Source organism: Schistocerca nitens, chromosome 10, assembly GCF_023898315.1.
Source record: "Schistocerca nitens isolate TAMUIC-IGC-003100 chromosome 10, iqSchNite1.1, whole genome shotgun sequence".
NCBI lineage: Eukaryota > Metazoa > Arthropoda > Insecta > Orthoptera > Acrididae > Schistocerca > Schistocerca nitens.
The window spans coordinates 66,637,509-66,659,278 of NC_064623.1; the positions used below are offsets into that span (position 1 = coordinate 66,637,509).

The window sequence follows — 21,770 nt, forward strand, 5'->3', positions numbered from 1 at the left end:
AGAAACTACTTTGGTGGTAACCATACTTCGTAAGACCCATTAAAAAACGGCTGTTTCGTGGGATATACGGAGTGATTCGCGAAGATATGGAAATATTTTAATATGTTATTCTACATGTAAAACTAAAGTTCATACAAACATACGTACGCAAATGTTTAATTACGGCTAATAAAAGATTTTGCCTGAAATTTAGCAACTTCGGTAATATGAAGCCATCGCAAAACTGTACGAGGTTAAAGAAACGCACGATTTTCATTTATTTTGTTGTTATTGATCTGGCGAATCTAATAAAAAATGTCTCAGACGTGTATCTGCAGTAGTTTTCCAGAACATCGAGAGAAGCAAAGAAGTAATTTCGTAAAATTTTTAATTTATTAACTACTTAGGCCAATTTGTTTTTTAAGTTCCAGACAATAGCACAAAGTTTTCAACAGAAGTTGCGGAGAATTTAATTTTGGAAAAATGATGCTAATAACGCTAACTGAAACTATATGAATGTATCAGATAATCTGCTTTTATTAATACCATTGCATACGTGAAGTCATGTTAAACAGGAGAAAACAAAGCTCAGTGTTAAGGAAGCTATGCAGTGTACATACAATGTTTCATTAGATTGACCAGACCAACAAAAACAAAATAAATGGAAATCGTGATTTACTTTAACATCTAACAGTTTTGCTATGGCTTCATATTAGCGAAGTTGCTAAATTCCAACAAAATCTTATTAGCAGTCACTCCGTAGCTAAACACTTGCGGACATACGTTTATATGATTTTTTTTCTTTAGTTTCACTTGTAGAATAACATATTAAAATATTTACATATCTTCGTGGATCACCCTGTATACTTCCCACGGTCCTGAAGGCTGTATTTCACAACTTACAGAAACTACAGCGGATGCCATGAGCATACAGAAGAGCTAACACCTATTCCTTCTGTAAATAAATACATTTAGATGGATCTATCCTCACGGACCGAAGGGGTTAATTCATGTCCCTTACAGTCTACGTGCTCGCGCATGTCGTTTTGTTCGCCGTGAGAAATGCACAAATCCTTTCTGCATAAAACACAAAAAGGCTGATATTCGTTCGGTCCTGGTTTAACCCAAGAAATAACACACGGACATGACAATGTTTCCCTAAAGTCCATTATAGGGACGTTAATGTTCATACGTCGTACTTAGGTGTAGTAAGAAATACCATAAATAAAACCTTTTGTAATACAATAACGGTTAGATCGCTACGGATGTCAGCAGTTGAAAATAATACGTTGTAGTCACCAATCCTTTTAACTTGTACCGAAAGATCTCAAGCCAAATAACAGCAAAACGCCTGCTCTAAGCACACAGACTGTAGTCTGACGCTAGTCGCTGTGCATTTATTCTCAAGCAGTGACTGGTTGTTAAGTCTTACCATCTGATATCTTAACCACCATGAACATTTATTATACATATATCCGTGCAAACAATAACGTTATGGTTCCCTAGCGTTTAAAGTTCTTATGAAATTCAGGAAAGTGGGTATGCATGAAGGTGAACTTTAAAAAAATAATAAAATAAAAACAATCAGTAGGGACTCCAGGAAAGAAAAAACATTTGAAGAAAAAGAAACGGATAAATCCGGAAAAAACTGAGTATCTGGCAACCCTAGTTTGCAGCCGGCGATTTTTCGCTCCGGAGCCGCTCGGCTCGTAATCGGCACCAAATCCCGATGCAGCTCCCGCCATCCACTATTATAACTATTCGCAGTATAGTCCACGTATCACCATGCGAATGGGCCGCCACAGCCGAGTCCAAGAAGCAAAAAACTTAAAAGAGATTTCATATAGGGTGCTAGATGCGGAATTTAATCCCCCTCTAATGGAATTCTGCCCTGGAATTCTGCTCCTTCTGGAGAGTCAGCAGACGCAACTTCTGAGTTATTTTTAACTGCCCGTCACTGAACTGCTAATTCATTATCACAGTGGCCCTTCTCTTGGCGTACTGCTAGAGGGAAAAAATTTAAAAAATCTCTGCTCTTGTCATACAACAAATTCGGAGGTATTACTTTTCACCACATCTCCGTATGTCACGTGCTTGCTCGAGGCTGGAAAGAGTTATGGCTCTCATTCCAGGGTTAAAACAATTTCAGTATGTCAGCTACATCTGCGAGGCAGCAATGCATCACCTAAAACCCACTAAACGTAGAAAGGCAAGTAACTATTAGGTTTACAACTTTGCTTCTGCCGTTTTGCAATAGACGGCAGTAGCGGCAAGTGCGGTTCGGGTGGTTGGTCATAGGTGTAATACAATAGGCTTAGGTGTCTGTAAACATAATGCTATAAAAATATTAGTCGATTTGTGATTGCATCATACGGTTATTTTCGATTAAGTACATCATCTTACGTACCCATTTCTCGCCATTTGCGGAAGTTTTAATTTTCTGCTTTAACATGAAGAAATCTGTGGCTGTGGCTCTTAAAATTCTAGGTAAGACCAATGGTGAGGGAACTGTTAGTGGAAGAACGTGCAGAGGATGTTTTCAATGCCTTAAGAGCCGTGATTATGATGTCGAAGACCGGCATAGTGGTGGAAGACAGAACGTTTTTGTAGCTACAGAAACAGACGAAGACAGTCACAGGACATCATTATCGAAAGCAATTGATACGTTCGAGCCCAGCACTGAAACACAAATGGCCACAATACAGCGACAGACACGTAAAGGTAATTTTGCAGCAGATCAGAGCTCGATCTCATGTCGCAAAATCCGTCAAAATATACACTACTGGCCATTAAAATTGCTACACCACGAAGATGATGTGCTACAGACGTGAAATTTAACCGACAGGAAGAAGATGCTGTGATATGCAAATGATTAGCTTTTCAGAGCATTCATACAAGGTGGGCGCCGGTGGCAACACCTACAACATGCTGACATTAGGAAAGTTTCCAACCGATTTCTCATACACAAACAGCAGTAGACCGGCGTTGCCTGGTGAAACGTTGTTGTGATGCCTCGTGTAAGGAGGAGAAATGCGTACCATCACGTTTCCGACTTTGATAGCCTATCGCAATTGCGGTTTATCGTATCGCGACATTGCTGCTCGCGTTGGTCGAGATCTAATGACTGTTAGCAGAATATGGAATCGGTGGGTTCAGAAAGGTAATACGGAACGCCGTGCTGGATCCCAACGGCCTCGTATCACTAGCAGTCGAGATGACAGGCATCTTATCCTCCTGGCTGCAACGGATCATGCAGCCACGTCTCGATTCCTGAGTCAACAGATGGGGACGTTTGCAAGTCAACAACCATCTGCACGAACAGTTCGACGACGTTTGCAGCAGCATGGACTATCAGCTCGGAGACCACGGCTGCGGTTACCCTTGTCGCTGCATCACAGACAGGAGTGCCTGCGATGGTGTACTCAACGACGAACCTGGGTGCACGAATGGCAAAACGTCATTTTTTCGGATGAATCTAGGTTCTGTTTACAGCATGATGATAGTCGCATCCGTGTTTGGCGACATCGCCGTGAACGCACATTGGAAGCGTGTATTCGTCATCGCCATACTGGGGTATCACCCGGCGTGATGGTATGGGGTGCCATTGGTTACTCGTCACGGTCAGCTATTGTTTGCATTGACGGCACTTTGAACAGTGGACGTTACATTTCAGATGTGATACGACCCGTAGCTCTACCCTTCATTCGATACCTGCGAAACCCTACATTTCAGCAGCAGAATGCACGACCGAATGTTGCAGGTCCTGTGCGGGCCTTTCTGGATGCAGAAAATGTTCGACTGCTGCCCTGGCCAGCACATTCTCCAGGTCTCTCACAAATTGAAAACGTCTGGTCAATGGTGGCCGAGCTACTGGCTCGTCAGAATATGCCAGTCACTACTCATGATGAACTTTTGGTATCGTATTGTAGCTGCATGGGCAGCTGTACCTGTACACGCCATCCAAGCTCTGTTTGACTCAATGCCCAGGCGTATCGAGGCCGTTATTACGGCCAGAGGTGGTTGTTCTGGGTACTGATTTCTCAGGATCTATGCATCCAAATTGCGTGAAAATGTAATCACATGTCAGTTCTAGTATAATATATTTGTCCAATGAATACCCGTTTATCGTCTGCATTTCTTCTAGGTGTAGCAGTTTTAGTGGCCAGTAGTGTACATGGAAACTTTGAAATGAGAAGTCCTATCCCTCCCGCCATATTCTCCGTACGTTGCTCTCTCTGACTACCACCTTTTTCGACCAGTGGCATACAGTCTGGCTGACCAGCACTTCCGATCATATGAACGAGTGCAACATTGAATCTATTCGTGGATCCCCTCAAAAGACGCCCAGTTATTCCGCCACGGGACTCGTATGCTATCCGAAAGATAGCAGAATGTAGTGGCAGCGATAAACAATACTATGAATCAATTTTTTATAAGTTTTTCTCGATAAAGCCCCGAACTTCGAGAAAAAACCGTGGAAGCAAAGTTGTAGACCTAGTAAATTCTTCACTGCAATCTTTTAAAAGCGTGCCCAGCGGTTTAATCACCGAGAATGACTTCACAGCGGAGAACACGCGCGAATCCGCGGAAATTAAAATTTTTGCCCGGAAAATAACTTCAGAGACGGATGTAACTTTCCTTCATTTATATAAAACAATTTTTTTCAGGCACATCGGATGCCCTGAAACTTCTGTCGTGGTGTATCGAAAAACCCGAGTTGCGAGGAGTGATCACCTCACCTCAGCGTAATGCGCTGGACGACACGACAAATAATCGCATCCGTGTTGTCGCGCTGCCGTCCTAGTATGAACCAGTGAAGTCGCTCGCCACTACATTTCTAAGCGCTCAGCCGATGCGAGCTGCTTCGGCGCCATATCACTAGTGCACCTAACGCTCGCAGTTTCAGTGACACGGTGAACACCTTTAGCATTAAGCTAGCTATCCGATGGATGCGTAAATATTCGACCGCGTCCTCTGCTCACGCCGTCGTCCGACCAAATCAGAGCAGTCGGCCTTTTGGCGAGTGAGACTGTCCTGCATTTCTCCGATCTACTTTTTATATGCGCATCGGACGTACCAGGGCTTACTAGACGAAGAAACCTCACTAACAAGGAGATGTCCCCAGTGGTGTTAACTATCTACACGGTGATGTACGTTAATGTCCCAGGTACTAACCGCTCCAGCCATTAACCCGGTGGGCACTAGTTCGCGAGTAATTGACGAAGGAAAATTTCGGAATGTTGTTTGACACCCAATAGCGTTAAAAAAAAGGTTCGTTGTTTAATTTGGTTGTGTGGTGTAATCGATAGGATAACAGCTTCACACCCAGACGGTTACTGGTTCGTAAGACACACAAATTCTTTTTATTTTTAAATCGTTAACAAAAATACTTCTACCATAATTTTTATTAATTAATTCGTTTGAATGCAATTTTTTCAATTCCATTCCTTTATCACATACTTTTAATCATAATATCAACTTCTTCATTTGGGCTTATTTTTCCTCTTATCATTATTTCTCCACTTGAAATCTTTGTTCATGCGTTTTTAATTAATCTTACGTATTAATTTCGATTTAATTTCTTTTGTTTTATCATCCTCTTTTTCGTCCACATTACTGCGTTCATTACATCTATTTCTCATTTTGCTTGAATTTCGTTTTTTAACTGATAGAGAATTTCAAATATATGAATATCTTCATCATTATTTGCGTGGGCCTTTGTCTCACTTTAATGCGGGGTCGGCCTTGTTACTATGGATTTGGGGATGTTAGTATCGGGGGGTGGCCGGCTGCATCTAGTGTAAGCCATGAAATAGTGCGAACGTTTTTGAATGTCTGCGAGTCAAGTAACTGATGAGGGGCATGGGGACCAGCCCAGATTTCACCAAGTGAGATGTGGAAAACCGCCTAAAAGCCACACCAGGCTGGCCGGCACACTGGCCCTCGGCGGATTCGATTCGTGGCTGGCGCGCCTACCCAACTCCAGGAAGCTGTGCATTAGCGCCCTTGGCTAACCTGGCGGGTAAATAATTGAATATAATAGATATAATTATATTAATATTCACAAAAATTCCGATTCAAAAAGTAATTATGAAAATAAAAAATAAAACAAATGAAAAAGCTCATATAGTGATTAAAATATTGTGACAAAGGAATAGAAATAAAAAATTACATTTAAACTAATTAACTGAACAAAAACAACGATTGAAGTAATTTCGATAAAGTTTAAATTAAAAAAAAATGTACCTGACGAGATTAGAACCTACACAGGAAACTTATCAATTACAGCACATTATCACATCATGTAATGTAAATTTTTTTAAGGTTATTAAGAGGCACAACATTCCGAATTTTTCTCTCGCCAACTACTCGCAAATGAGAGTCCGCCAGATTGAATGGCTGCAGTCTGATACCTGCGATCTTGGCCTACACACTGTAGAGATATTTTCAAAAAGTCGATCGCACTGCTGGGGACCCTTCCATGTAAGATGTAGCAACTCACTTATTAAAAATTTATAATAACTATCTTTACACTCTGTGAAGTCCCTTCATGAAAAAAAAGAAAGCTTCTTATCTGCAGTTTCAAGTAGTTTCTCAACATAATTTACCTTCTGAATCTTATTTCTGCACTGGAACCCGGAACTTTCGTCTTATCTTCAATTCTTCGCTACGGCAGGTTTTACTCAAAGTCAATGTGTCATATCTTCGTCATCAGACACAATGCTTTGCGTTTCATCGTTAATGCTGCTTTCAGTGTTATCTGGATTGGTGGTGTTCGTCGGAATGATCATTTAAGTAGAGTAGGCCACTGTTTAGCTACAATCGCGCCTTTGTCAGATTTATTACCTTTACATTTCTCTCTTTCCCCGCGGATGCAATCCCTCAGACTTCGTCATCTTTCCATCACTTCAGTAACAGCAACAAAATGATAATATCGTAGTGATGTCTGTTACTTACGTTATGGATGCAAATTGTGATTTCTCTTACAGGTATCTCGAAATCTGTTAGCTTTAGATGATTCGTATCGACAGTCCAGAGTTACAGCTAGGAGGCAGTACACGAAATATGTCGTTTGATATGGGAAGTTTTACATAATTAGCAAATGACATTTACATCATTAGTGCTCGAGAGAAAATTTTGATGCAAATGGAAATTTTCCAATTGTGTCGGTTGTATCTACGAGAAACACATTAACCCCTTGGCATACCATTTACCTCGACGAAACCCGTGCCAAGGCGATTGGATGACGATGATGATGATGATGATGACGATTGGAGCTTATGGGCGGGCAACAGCGAGGTCACAAGCGCCCTTACACTTATTAAAACAAAGGTATGTGGCTAACACCTCCAAAATCGTTCCATACCCATGCACTCGAACCGAACACACAATCACTACATCTTAGATGCTCTAAAACAATGGAGAAAGAGTAAAAGTAGCTTCACATAAGATTAAAACAAAAGGAAAACGACAAAGGTGCTAAAAGAAAGGCATGGGAAAATGTGACCGGCTGAACACTTACAAAATAAAGGATGTGCCGGTCACCGCGTTAACACATTAAAACCACCGCCCTAAAATTTTGGGAAAACTGTTGCACAGTTCACAAAATCTTAAAACTTGAACCACACTCGTTTGAACATTACTTAAAATAGAGGGTAGATCCGGTGGCAAATCACCGCGACCAGCTGGTCCGAAAGTAAAACACAGTCTAATAAATTGTGACGCACAGTGGTCCGAACACTACAAGCACCTACACACTGGAGGGTTCTCTCGCTTGAACAGGAAGCCATGAGTCATAGGGCTGTGGCCTAAGCGAAGACGAGTAAGTCGGACCTCGTCCCGTCGACGTGGGCTGAAAAAAAGTTACGCCACGGCCTCATTGCCCACCGACTGGAGACGACGCGTGCGAAAAGGGCCAGCATGACGTGCAAGATAGTATATGTCATTACGAAACGCCTTCGGTGTTTTACTATCTAGAAAAAAAATCGAAGTAACGTTGTCAGACTCCTTCAGAAGGGCTACAAGAAATTACTTGGCAATGAAGTTGCACAAGCATATTCATCTGGAGAGTTGGTATGTGATCCTACACTGAAGGGCCAAAGAAACTGTTACACCTGCCTAACATCGTGTAGGGCCCCCGCGAGCACGGAGAAGAGCCGCAACACTACGTGGCATGGACTCGAGTAATGTCTGAAGTAGTGCTGGAGGAAACAGACACCATGAATCCTGCAGGGCTGTCCCTAAGTCTGTAAGGGTACGAAGGGGTGGAGATCTCTTCTGAACAGCACATTGCAAGGCATCCGAGTACGCTCAATAAAGTTCACGTCTGGGGAGTTTGGTGGCCAGCGGAAGAGTTTGAACTCAGATGAGTGTTCCTAGAGCCACTCTGTAACAACTCTGTGGCGTGTCGCATTGTCTTGTTGAAATTGCCCAAGTCCGACAGAATGCACAATGGACACGAATGTATGCAGTTGATCACAGGATGCTTACGTACGTGACAACTGTCAGAGTCGTATTTAGACATATCAGGGGCCCGATTTCACTCCAACTGAACACACCTCACCAATTACAGAGCCTCCCATGCAGGGTCCATGGATTCATGAGGTTGTCTCTATACCCGTACACGTCCATCCGCTCGATACAGTTTGAAACGAGACTCGTCTGACCGGGCAACATGTTTCTAGTCATCAACAGACCAATGTCGGTGTTGACGAGCCCAGCGAGGGGTAAAGCTATCTGTCGTGCAGTGATCTAGAGTACACGACTGGGCCTTTGGCTCCGAAAGCCCATATCGATGTTGTTTCGTTGAATGGTTCGCACGTTGATACTTGTTGATGCCCTGGCATTGAAATCTGCAGCAATTTGCGGAAGGGATGCACTTCTGTCAGGTAGAACGGTTTTCTTCAGTCGTCGTTCGTCCCGTTCGTGCAGGATCTTTTCCCGACCGCAGCGATGTCGGAGATTTGATGTTTTACCGGATTCCTGATATTCGCGGTACACTCGTGAAATGGTCGTATGTGAAATCCCCACTTCATCGCTACCTCGAAGATGCTGGGTTCCATCACTTGTGCGCCGACTTTAACACCACGTTCAAACTCACTTAAATCTTGATAACATGCCATTGTAGCAGCAGTAACAGATCTGACAACCACGCCAGACACTTGTCTTATATAGCCGTTGCCTACCGCAGCGCCGTATTCTGCCTGTATACGTATCTCTGTATTTGAATACACGTGCGCATACCAGATTCTTTGGCGCTTCAGCGTAGCACGCCCCAACTCCTGCTCTGGTTAAGTTTTACTTAGGATAGTTTACAGGACGGGGGGGGGGGGGAGGAAGAGAACTCGTTGGACAACTCGTCCCCCTTAACATCAGTACCATTTACAGAGTTCATTAGGCACTAAAGACACGAGGAGAAAGAAACACATCCCCTTACTTTATTTCCACTGCTACCTCCTCTTATAACTTAAGTAAAATTCCTTGTGTGATGCCATTTCTTTTAATCCACGACGAGCTTGCAACAGGCAGATTAGCTTCTCGCAATCCAATCACCGATCGTGCGTTTGGCTGGGAAATTTCATACTAATTTGTAGCTTATGCACGACAACGGGCGACAGCTTCCCCCCCCCCCCTGCCCCCCCCTCCTCTGCACGTGTTTGTTTCACATGCGCACTGTCGTGCGAAATCGTGCCACGCTTTGTCGCAAGTTTACCCGTAGGACATTAGCCCTTAAGCCGTCGGCACACGGACCGTGCATCCAAACGTTGAGTGTTGCACATGCCGAGTTTCTGTCGTCATAGCGTGGAATAGCACGTTCGGGAGTCTTTCCAACCGTGCAGAGCACGTCAGATATTCTGAGCGTGCATCTGAGCGTTGACCAATGAGATGGCACCTACGTCACACGCACGCCGTCTCCCTTCAGTACAGAGTTGTGAGACGCCATATTGGCATTCATTTCAAGCCTATATGTTTAAACGCCGTTTCTGAGCACCAGCACATTGAGAATCACTGGAAAACCCGTTGTTACCTGTGTGATCCATTCCAATAAAATAATGAGAAACATCATATTCGTGGCAAAAGAATTATTGTAACTTGCGTATTATGAGAGTAAGCTATTTGAAGGCAGTGACACACTGAAGATACACCCAAAACGCATTGTTCTTGGAACAATTTGTTATTATTAAATTTCAATTGGTAACATCTACGATTAAAGTTGCCAGGAAGGGGTAAGATATTATGTTGGCTGTTGAGGTTGTGTCGTTGGTTTAGCGTAATGAGTAGCGTCACAGTCGTGTATGGAGTTGTTTGTCGGGGCGGTAGTTCGCGTCTTGACACTCAAGATTTTTTTCCTAACATTCGCGTTTTTATAAAGTTCTGATACTTTATTATCAGTTTAATATATGTATATACTATAATATTTTATGTTATGTAAATATAAGTTCACCTTTTTTGAGGTGTGACTTGGTTCGATTGGCTTAATCTACAGGCCAGCTTGCGCTACTTGTATAAAGATGTTTTGCTCCTTTTTCTTTTACGCTTCGTAATTCACATGTTGCAAAGATTTTGCTACTGGGTACGAACTAAAATGTGGGAATGATGAAATAATGTTTATCTTATGCGGAGAAGTATTCCAGCCGGCCGGAGTGGCCGTGCGGCTCTAGGCGCTACAGTCTGGAACCGAGCGACCGCTACGGTCGCAGGTTCGAATCCTGCCTCGGGCATGGATGTGTGTGATGTCCTTAGGTTAGTTAGGTGTAATTGGTTCTGAGTTCTAGGCGACTGATGACCTCAGAAGTTAAGTCGCATAGTGCTCAGAGCCATTTGAACCAGTTGAAGTATTCCAAATTGGTACCGCACTGTTTGTAATGGAACTTTTATAAGCCTGTGTCCTTATTGATTGGACAGGTTACTTTCCTTTTCGTGGACGATGAAGGAAATGAGGGTTTTAATAGAGCTAATGTGGGAATTTTAAGCGCGGCCGTTGCGATAGCATATACCACGTTGGGGCCCACGTGCACCAGTCGCATCGTTCCTGAGCGTTCAGCAGCTCGTTGAACTTGACACGCTCAACGTTAACGTTCCAGAGCACGGTCCGTGTGCCGACGGCTTTACGCCAGCGGGCACTGTGGTCACCTGACGTCGCGGCACAAAGTGTGACTGCTACCTCGAAACATCTGTTGCTACCTACAGCCGTCGCCACACGCGCCTTGCATCCAAACGTTGAGCATTGAGCGTGCCGAGTTTTTGCCGTCGTAGCGTGGAAAAGCACGCTGGAGAGTCTTTCCGAACGTGCAGAACAATACCTACCACGTTATGTATTTTCACTGTTGACCAATGAGATTGCAGAATGCCACTACATCAGATACACGACATGCCCCATCGGTGCAGAGTTGAGAGGCGCCATATTGGCTTCAGTTGAAGCTCGTATGTATGTACATTGAAGCGCCAAAGAAACTGATACAGGTATGCGTATTCAAATACGGAGATATGTAAACAGGCAGAATACGGCGCTGCGGTCGGCAACGCCTATATAAGGCAAGGAAGAGTGTGGCGCAGTTGTTAGATCGGTTACTGCTGCTGCAATGGCAGGTTATCAAGATTTAAGTGAGCTTGAACATGGTGTTATAGTCGGCGCACAAGCGATGGCACAGCATCTCCGAGGTGGCGAAGAAGCGGGAATTATCCCATACGATCATTCCAGGAATGCACCGCGAATAACATCAAATCTCCGACATCGCTGCGGCCGGAAAAAGACTCTGCAAGAAGGGGACGAACGACGACTGAAGAGAATCGTTCAACGTGACAGAAGTACAACCATTCCGCTAATGGCTGCAGATTTCAATGCTGGACCATCAACAGGTGTCAGCGTGCGAACCATTCAACGTAACGTCATCGATATAGGCTTTCGGAGCCGAAGGCCCACTCGTATACCCTTGATGACTGCAGGGCATAAAGCTTTACACCTCGCCTGGGCCCGTCAACACCGACATTGGGCTGTTGACTGGATACATGTTGCCTGGTCGGACGAGAGTCGTTTCAAATTGTATCGAGCGGATGGACGTGTACGGGTATGGAGACAACCTCATGAATCCATGGACCCTGCTTGTGAGCAGGGCACTGTTCAAGCCGGTGGAGGCTCTATAATGGTATGGGGCGTGTGCAGTTGGAGTGATATGGGACCCTTGATATATCTAGATACGACTATGACATGTGACACATACGTAAGCATCCAGTCAGATTACCTGCATCCATTAATGTCCATTGTGCATTCCGACGAACTTGGGCAATTCCAGGAAGACAATGCGACAGCCCACACTTCCAAAACTCCTACAGAGAGGCTCCAGGAAAACTCAGAAGAGTTCCGCTGGCCACCAAACTCCCCAGACACGAACATTATTGAGCATATCTGGGATGCGTTGCAAAGCGCTATTCATAAGAGATCTCCACTCCCCTCGTACTCTTACGGATTTATGGACAGCCCTGCAGGATCATGGTGTCAACTCCCTCCAGCACTACTTCAGACATTAATCGAGTCCATGCCACGTAGTGTTGCGGCACTTATGTGTGTTTGCAGGGGCCCTACACGATATTTGGCTCTTCAGTGTATATGTCATTTCTGAGCACCAAAAAATTGAGGAGCTCTCGAAAACCCGCCTTTAATTGTACGATACGTTGAAATGACATGATGAGAAACTTCATAGCCGTGGTAAATGAATTATTGTAACTTGTGTATTATAGTATTATGACAGTATGCCATTTGAAGGCAACGGCATGTTGAGCATCTATTAGAAACGCATTGTTCTTGGAACAATTTGTTACAATTAAATTTCCATTAGTAATACAGCTACGATTGAAGCTTTCACGGCATAGCAACAAGCTTAGTATGATCAGAACATTCGTGGTCACTTTATGTGTATTGTTAACACTACGGCTTAGTTCTCGGATTGTTCACTATATACTTGGTTTGTACATGATATCGTGAAGAGGGTCAGTGTAACTAATAGCGTCACACATACCTGACGCCTTGTAGGATGAGTTGGTAGTTCGCGTCCCACTACATACAATTTTTTTCCTGATTTTCGCGTTTTTATAGGTTTTGATACTTTCTTATTAGTTTAAGTATATCCTATAATAATTGATTTTATATAAATATAAGAGCGCTCCTTTTGAGGAGTGAGTTTGTGCGATTGGTTTAATCCACAGGACACCTTGCACTACTTCCAGTAAGATATTTTGCCCCTTTTTTTCTTTCAAGTTCTTTAATTCACGTGTTGTAGAGATTCCGCTACTAAGTAGGGACAGTGACCAAGTGAGAATGACCTTAGGGTATTTGCTAAAAAGTGATAATGATGAAATAATTTTTATCTTATGTGGAAAACTACTGTAAATTTCTATCGCACTATTTGTATTGGAACTTTTTATAAGTCGATGTTCTTGTTGACCAGACATGGTGTTACAGCCTAAAGTCAAGTGCCGGTACGCCAGTCGAGAACGATAGATAAAGATCCCTGTGAGAAGACGTCAGCCAATCGCACGCTGACCGACCTCTCTCCAGGACGACAACGCGACAATAGCGGCTCCTATCTGAAGAGGACATAAGCGCCGCGACCGACTGGCGACGCCCCAGTTCAGTGGCAGGTGCAAAACTAGCAACTTCTATAGCGTCAACTCTATTCACTCCGCCTGTAATCTACACTCCTGGAAATGGAAAAAAGAACACATTGACACCGGTGTGTCAGACCCACCATACTTGCTCCGGACACTGCGAGAGGGCTGTACAAGCAATGATCACACGCACGGCACAGCGGACACACCAGGAACCGCGGTGTTGGCCGTCGAATGACGCTAGCTGCGCAGCATTTGTGCACCGCCGCCGTCAGTGTCAGCCAGTTTGCCGTGGCATACGGAGCTCCATCGCAGTCTTTAACACTGGTAGCATGCCGCGACAACGTGGACGTGAACCGTATGTGCAGTTGACGGACTTTGAGCGAGGGCGTATAGTGGGCATGCGGGAGGCCGGGTGGACGTACCGCCGAATTGCTCAACACGTGGGGCGTGAGGTCTCCACAGTACATCGATGTTGTCGCCAGTGGTCGGCGGAAGGTGCACGTGCCCGTCGACCTGGGACCGGACCGCAGCGACGCACGGATGCACGCCAAGACCGTAGGATCCTACGCAGTGCCGTAGGGGACCGCACCGCCACTTCCCAGCAAATTAGGGACACTGTTGCTCCTGGGGTATCGGCGAGGACCATTCGCAACCGTCTCCATGAAGCTGGGCTACGGTCCCGCACACCGTTAGGCCGTCTTCCGCTCACGCCCCAGCATCGTGCAGCCCGCCTCCAGTGGTGTCGCGACAGGCGTGAATGGAGGGACGAATGGAGACGTGTCGTCTTCAGCGATGAGAGTCGCTTCTGCCTTGGTGCCAATGATGGTCGTATGCGTGTTTGGCGCCGTGCAGGTGAGCGCCACAATCAGGACTGCATACGACCGAGGCACACAGGGCCAACACCCGGCATCATGGTATGGGGAGCGATCTCCTACACTGGCCGTACACCACTGGTGATCGTCGAGGGGACACTGAATAGTGCACGGTACATCCAAACCGTCATCGAACCCATCGTTCTACCATTCCTAGACCGGCAAGGGAACTTGCTGTTCCAACAGGACAATGCACGTCCGCATGTATCCCGTGCCACCCAACGTGCTCTAGAAGGTGTAAGTCAACTACCCTGGCCAGCAAGATCTCCGGATCTGTCCCCCATTGAGCATGTTGGGGACTGGATGAAGCGTCGTCTCACGCGGTCTGCACGTCCAGCACGAACGCTGGTCCAACTGAGGCGCCAGGTGGAAATGGCATGGCAAGCCGTTCCACAGGACTACATCCAGCATCTCTACGATCGTCTCCATGGGAGAATAGCAGCCTGCATTGCTGCGAAAGGTGGATATACACTGTACTAGTGCCGACATTGTGCATGCTCTGTTGCTTGTGTCTATGTGCCTGTGGTTCTGTCAGTGTGATCATGTGATGTATCTGACCCCAGGAATGTGTCAATAAAGTTTCCCCTTCCTGGGACAATGAATTCACGGTGTTCTTATTTCAATTTCCAGGAGTGTATAATGTAGCGGAGATGATGATTGGTGGAGCGCTCAACTGCACAGTTATCAGCGTCCGTACAAGTTCTCAATCTTTACATAGTCCAATCTCGCTAGTTTCATGAATTATGATGAAATGATGATGACAACACAAACATCCAGTCCCTGGGCGGAGAAAATCCCCAACACGGCTGGGAATGAAAAGCACTAGACGATGAGCTGCGGTCAGCAGCACATACTTGAGACTGTTTATACTGAAGGCGATTCATTATTTCGTACGTCGCCCTTTGCTTGCGACACATCTGTGTAATTGCAAAAGTTATTGTAGGCCGGCCGGTGTGGCCGAGCGGTTCTAGGCGCTTCAGTCCGGAACCGCGCGACCGCTACGGTCGCAGGTTCGAATCCTGCCTCGGGCATGGATGTGTGTGGTGTCCTTAGGTTAGTTAGGTTTAAGTAGTTCTAAGTTCTAGGGGACTGATGACCTCAGATGTTAAGTCCCATAGTGCTCAGAGCCATTTGACCCATTTTTTTGAAGTATTGTATCTTTTCATTTTGTAATAAAACTCATTAATACGACTTGCTTGAATGTTTGTCTAGCGAACCGAGTACGCAGGATTCCTTACTACCACACATGGTACTTTCCTTTTTGCCTTGTAATATTTTCACTGATATTGAAGTTTTTATTTGTATATACTACAGACAGAATAACCTTACTAGCAGATCGTCAAGGGAGGAAAGTACGTTTTAACAGAGCTAACTCAGGAATTTTATGCCCGGCCTTTTCGTAAATGAAAAATGTCATTTACGAACTAGAAACAGCCCTCAACTGCCGCTGGAGTGCGTTGCGATCGCGTATACCACGTTGGGGCCCACGTACCGTATGCACAAGTCGCATCGTTCCTCAGCGTTCAACAGCACGTTGAGCTCTGCACGCTCAACGTTGACGTTCGACAGCACTGTTCATGTGCCGATGGCTTACTGCCACAGAGACTTTGCCCCAGCGTCGCGTCTGTAAAGCCGTCGGCACACGGACCGTGCTGTCGAACATTAACGCTGAGCGTGCAAAGTTCAACGTGCTGCTGAACGCTCAGGAACGATGCGACTTGTGCATACGGTACGTGGGCCCCAACGTGGTATACGCGATCGCAACGCACTCCAGCGGCAGTTGAGGGATGTTTCTAGTTAGTAAATCACACTGTTTACTTAACGGGCGCGCATAAAATTCCCACGTTAGCTCTATTAAAACGCACATTTTCTGCATCGTCCACGAAAAGGAAAGTACCATGTCCAATCAATAAGGACGCAGGCTTATAAAAGTTCCATTAAAAACAGTGCGGCACAAATTTGGAATACTTCTCCGCATAACCCTAAGGACAGTCTTACTTGATCACTATTCCTACCCAGTAGCAGAATCTTTGCAACATGTCAATTACGAAGCGTGAAAGAAAAAGGAGCAAAATATCTTTATACGAGTAGCGCAAGCTGTCCTGCAGATTAAGCCAATCGAACAAAGTCACCCCTCAAAAAAGGTTAACTTATATTTACATATCATCAAATATTATAGTATACTTATATTAAAATAATAAAGTATCAGAACGTAATAAAAACGCGCCTGTTAGGAAAACAATTTGGAAGTGTCAAGACGCGAAACACTGCCCCCCTACAAACATCTCAGTACAGGACTGTTGCGCTACTCATTACGCTGCACTAAACCAACAACACACTCACTGTATCTCATTATAGTATGTTACCCTTGATGAAAACCTTAATCGTGGATATGTTACTAATTGAAATTTAATTATAACAAATTGTACAATGCGTTTTGGGTGGATCTTCAGTGTGTCGCTGTCTTCAAATAGCCTACTCTCATAATACGCAAGTTACAATAATTCTTTGGTCACGAATATGTTGTTTCTCATTATTTTATTGGAACGAATCACACAGTTAATAACGGGTTTTCCAGTGATTCTCAATTTCCTTGTGCTCAGAAACGACATATATATACATATAGGCTTGAAATGAATGCCAATATGGCGCCACACAACCCTGTACTGAATGGAGACGGGGTGTGTGTGACGTAGGTGGCGTTGTGCCCTCTCATTGGTTAACGCTCAGACGCACGCTCAGAATATCTGACATGCCGGATATTGCTCTGCACGTTCGGAAAGACTCCCGATAGTGCTATTCCACGCTATGACGTCAGAAACTCGGCTCGTTCAACGCTCAACGTTTGGATGCACGGTCCGTGTGCCGACGGCTTAAGGGAGAACCCGCCACATTCTCCCTTAATCGCGACTGCAAGCCGTACAGGTTTTCTGGGGGCATCTCCGAGTATGTACAACTTCCCCAAATATCACTACAAATGCAGACAAAGACAATTACAATGCTCCTTGCTAACCCATCTCAATTCATTGACCAAATCCTGAAATTTTTTTATTGCGGAAATAACTGAAAATGTTTTGAAAGATACTCACCTTTGGAATACCCCCAGCTCTTATGTCGCTGACTTGACACAACTCTATCACGTCACCATCCTGTAAAAGAGAACACAGTTATTCACAAATAAAATAAATCAAAGCTGCCCAGAACAATCACTTTGAAAGTGGTTATGGATTACTACAAAAGAAGACGAAAATGAAACAAGTCATAACATTTGTAGACTTCAGAAAAGCTTATGATTGTATCCAAAGATCTTCAATGATGAACATACTAAAGAATTTTGGTCTCCATTCTAAATTAACAAAAATGAGGAACTTAACTCTAACAAACACCAAATCTAAAGTAAAATTCAGAGAAGAAATATCTGAGACATTTGCGATTAAAAAGGTGTTAAAACAGTGAGATAGGTTTAACGCCGTTTCTTTTCAACTGTGCGTTCAAGTACATAAGAGAATGGTACAAAGAAAATCCTAAAAACATGAGAATTGGACACACAGAAAGATAAAACAAACTTAAATTACTTGGGATTGAGTTACTCGCTAATAACATTCAAGAAGCCAGCAATCAAATAACAAGCCTATAAAATATAACACGGAAAATAAGACTTCAGATGTCATTCGGAAAGGCTGAGATAATGGTAGCAGATCCACTAGTAGTAATCAACCACATATCTACATTTACATCTATAATCTTCAAACCACCGTGAGATGCATGACAGAGGGTACGAATCATTGTAGCTGTTATTAGGGATCCTTCCTGTTCCACTCACGTGTGGAGGGCGGGAAGAATGATTGATTGAATGCCTCTATACGTGCAGTAATTATTCTAATCTTATCCTCACGATCCCCGTGTGAGCGATACTTAAGGGGTTGTAGTATAGCCCTTGAGTAATCATTTAAAGCCGGTTCCTGAAACTTCGTTAATAGACTTTCTCGGCATTGTTTATGTCTGACTTGAAGAGTTTGTCAGTTCAGTTCCTTCAGTATCTCTCTCACACTCCCCCACGGATGAAACAAACCTGTGACCATTCGTGCTGCTTTTCTCTGTACACGTTCAATATCCTCTGTTAGTCCTGTCTGGTATGGGTCCCACACACTTCAGCAATATTATAGGATGGGTCGCACGAGTGATTTGTAAGCAATATCCTTTGCAGACCGATTCCCGAGTTTTCTGCCAATAAACCGAAGTGTACCATCTGCCTTATCCACGAATGAACATATGTGATCATTCCATTTCATATCCCCACAAAGTGTTACACACAGGTATTTGTACGAGTTGGCCGATTCCAACAGTGACTCATTGATATTATAGTCATAAAATATGTTTTTTTCGTTCTGTGAAGAGCAAAATTATATATTTTTGAACATTTAGACCAAGTTGACAATCTGAGCACCACGTTGAAATCTTATGAAGGCCTGACTATATATTATGCACCTTCTCCCAGACAGTATTTCATTCCAGATAGCTGCATCATCTGAAAAGAGCCTGACTTTACTGTTAATATTGTCTGCAGTGTCGTCAATATAAGATATGAACAGCGAGGTTCTCAACACACTTTCCTGGGACACACCCGATGTTATTTTACATCTGACGATGACTCTCCATCCATGATAACATGCTGTGTCCTCCCTAATAAATTTCACTTGATACCCCATATGATCCTACTTTCGACACTACGCGCAGGTGCGGTACTGAGTCAAATACTTTTCGGGAACCAAGAAACACTGATTCTACTTCGATGCCTCCATCCAAAGCTTGGTTGCCTCGAATTGGGTTTCACATGATCGATGTTTTCGAAATCCATGCTGGTCGGCACTGAGGTGGTCATTCTGTTCAAGACATTTCAGAATATGTTCTAAGACTGCACAAAAAACCGATGTCAAGGATACTGGACGGTAGTTTTGTGGCTCAACTCCACCACCCTTCTCGCAGACGGGTTTGACCTGTGCCTTTTTCCAAGAAGTGGGCACAGCTTTTTGTTCGGGGGATCTATGATAAATTTTACTTACAACCGGGGCTCACTCAGCCACAAATTCAGTATAGAATCTGACAGGGATTCCGTCGGGGCCTGCAGATTAGTTCAATTTTACAATTTCAGCTGTTTCCCAACACCAGTGGCACTAACACTTATTTCATTCATTCATTTTTTCAGTGGTACGAGGATTAAATTGGAGCAATTCTTCTGGGTTTTCTTTTGTAAAGTAACATTTGAAAACGGAGTTAAGCTTTCAGCTTTTACTTTCCTACCCTCTCTGGACAGTAACCTCGTTGCCATTAACAGCCTTTACATACGACCAGACTTTTTTTGTGAAATTTCTTTTAACAATATTCTGCTAAACAGTCACTGAAGGAATTACGCACTGCTCTCTCTACACCCAAACGCGTTTCATTCAGGATGTCCCTATCTATAGGCCTCCGCTTTGTTTTACACCTATTATGCAGTATTCTCTGTTTCTTTATAAATTTCTTTGTAGTGACTGTATACCATGGAGGTTCCTTCCCATTATGAACATAACAGTAAAAAGGAAAGTAAAAATAGTGAAACAATTTAAATACCTAGGAGAAATTATAACATACAACTCGGGGAGAAACCTGCATGGCAAACAACTAATAAAATTCTAGAAGCTCAAAAACTAACGTGGTCTACATACAAAAAAAAAATAAGTAAATAAATAAATATTTATCAATCTGAACTAAATTAGAACATCACAAGACGTGTTTCCACCCAGAAGTGACATATGCAAGCGGAACTCTTTTGGAGGAGAAAAAAAAGAGAAAGAAAAAAAGGTTCAAATGGCTCTGAGCACTATGGGACTTAACATCTGAGGTCATCAGTCCCCTAGAATTTAGAACTACTTAAACCTTACTAACCTAAGGACATAACACACATCCATACCCGAGGCAGGATTCGAACCTGCGACCGAAGCAGTCGCACGGTTCCGGACTGAAGCGCCTAGAACCGCTCGGCCACAGCGGCCGGCGACCACAAAGGTAGGTACCGCTCTGGAAGCAGATGTGTTTCCCCGACAGGGAAATATAATGCTGCCGTGCCAGTGTGAAATTGCTGGCTCGGTACCACTATGTTTTTAAGGGCTCCGCCGATACGGGTATCTTCAACGTCGTCAGGATGTGTGCCTAAATCTTGTCCGACACGTAACGTTTTTTCGTCAGTCTTACACACTGAGGAGCCAAAGAAACTGGTACACACGCCTAATATCATGTAGGGCCCCCGAGAGCACGCAGAAGTGCCGCAACACTACGTGACTCGACTAATGTCTGAAGTAGTGCTGGAAGAAATTGACACCATGAATCCTGCAGGACTGTCTATAAATCCGTAAGAATATGAGGGGGTGGGGATCTCTTCTGAACAGCACGTTGCAAGGCATCCCCGATATGCTCAATAATGTTCATGTCTGGGGAGTTTAGTGGCCAGCGGAAGTGTTCCTGGATCCACTCTGCAGCAATTCTGGACGTGTGGGTTGTCGCACTGTCCTGCTGGAATTGCCCAAGTCGGTCGGAATGCACTATGGACATGAATGGATGCAGGTGATCAGACAGGATGTTTACGTATGTTTCACATGTCGTAGTCGTACCTAGACCTATCAAGGGTCCCATATCACTCCAACGGCACACGCCTCACACCATTACAGAGCCTCCACCAGCTTGAACAGTGACCTGCTGACAAGCAGGGTCCATGGATTCATGAAGTTGTCTCCATACCTATACACGTCCATCCGCTCGATACAATTTGAAACGAGACTCGTCCGACCAGGCAACATGTATCCAGTCAACAGTCCAATGTCGGTGTTGACGGGCCAAGGCGAGGTGTAAAGCTTTATGCCGTGCAGTCATCAAGGGTATACGAGTGGGCCTTCGGCTCCGAAAGCCCATTTCGATGATGTTTGGTTGAATGGTTCGCACGCTGACACTTGTTGATGGCCCAGCACTGAAATACGCAGCAATGTGTGAAATGGTTGTACTTCTGTCATGTTCAATGGTTCAGTTGAGTCGTTGTTGGTCCCGTTCTTGCAGGATCTTTTTCCGGACGCAGGGAAGTCGGAGATTTGATGTTTTATGTTATATTGACGGTCTTACGGGAAAATCCTCACTTTGTAGTTACGTCGGAGATGCTATGTCCCATCGCTTGTGCGCCGATTATAACACCAGGTTCAAAATCACTTAAATCTTGATAATCTGCCATTGTAGCAGCAGTAACCGATCTCACAACTGCGTCACACACTTGTCTTATACAGGGGT

The 21,770-nt window shown here is 44.3% G+C and overlaps 1 protein-coding gene across 4 annotated transcripts in view; it reads right to left on the reverse strand.

Moving 5' to 3' along the window:
* LOC126210263 (1-phosphatidylinositol 4,5-bisphosphate phosphodiesterase) overlaps window positions 1–21,770 on the reverse strand; it is a 421,472-nt gene that overhangs the window by 174,940 nt on the left and 224,762 nt on the right. For all 4 annotated transcript variants that reach the window (XM_049939453.1, XM_049939454.1, XM_049939456.1 and 1 more), the window contains one exon: window positions 17,549–17,608. In XM_049939453.1, the coding sequence (XP_049795410.1) occupies window positions 17,549–17,608 (60 nt within the window). The remainder of the gene's footprint in view (window positions 1–17,548; window positions 17,609–21,770) is intronic.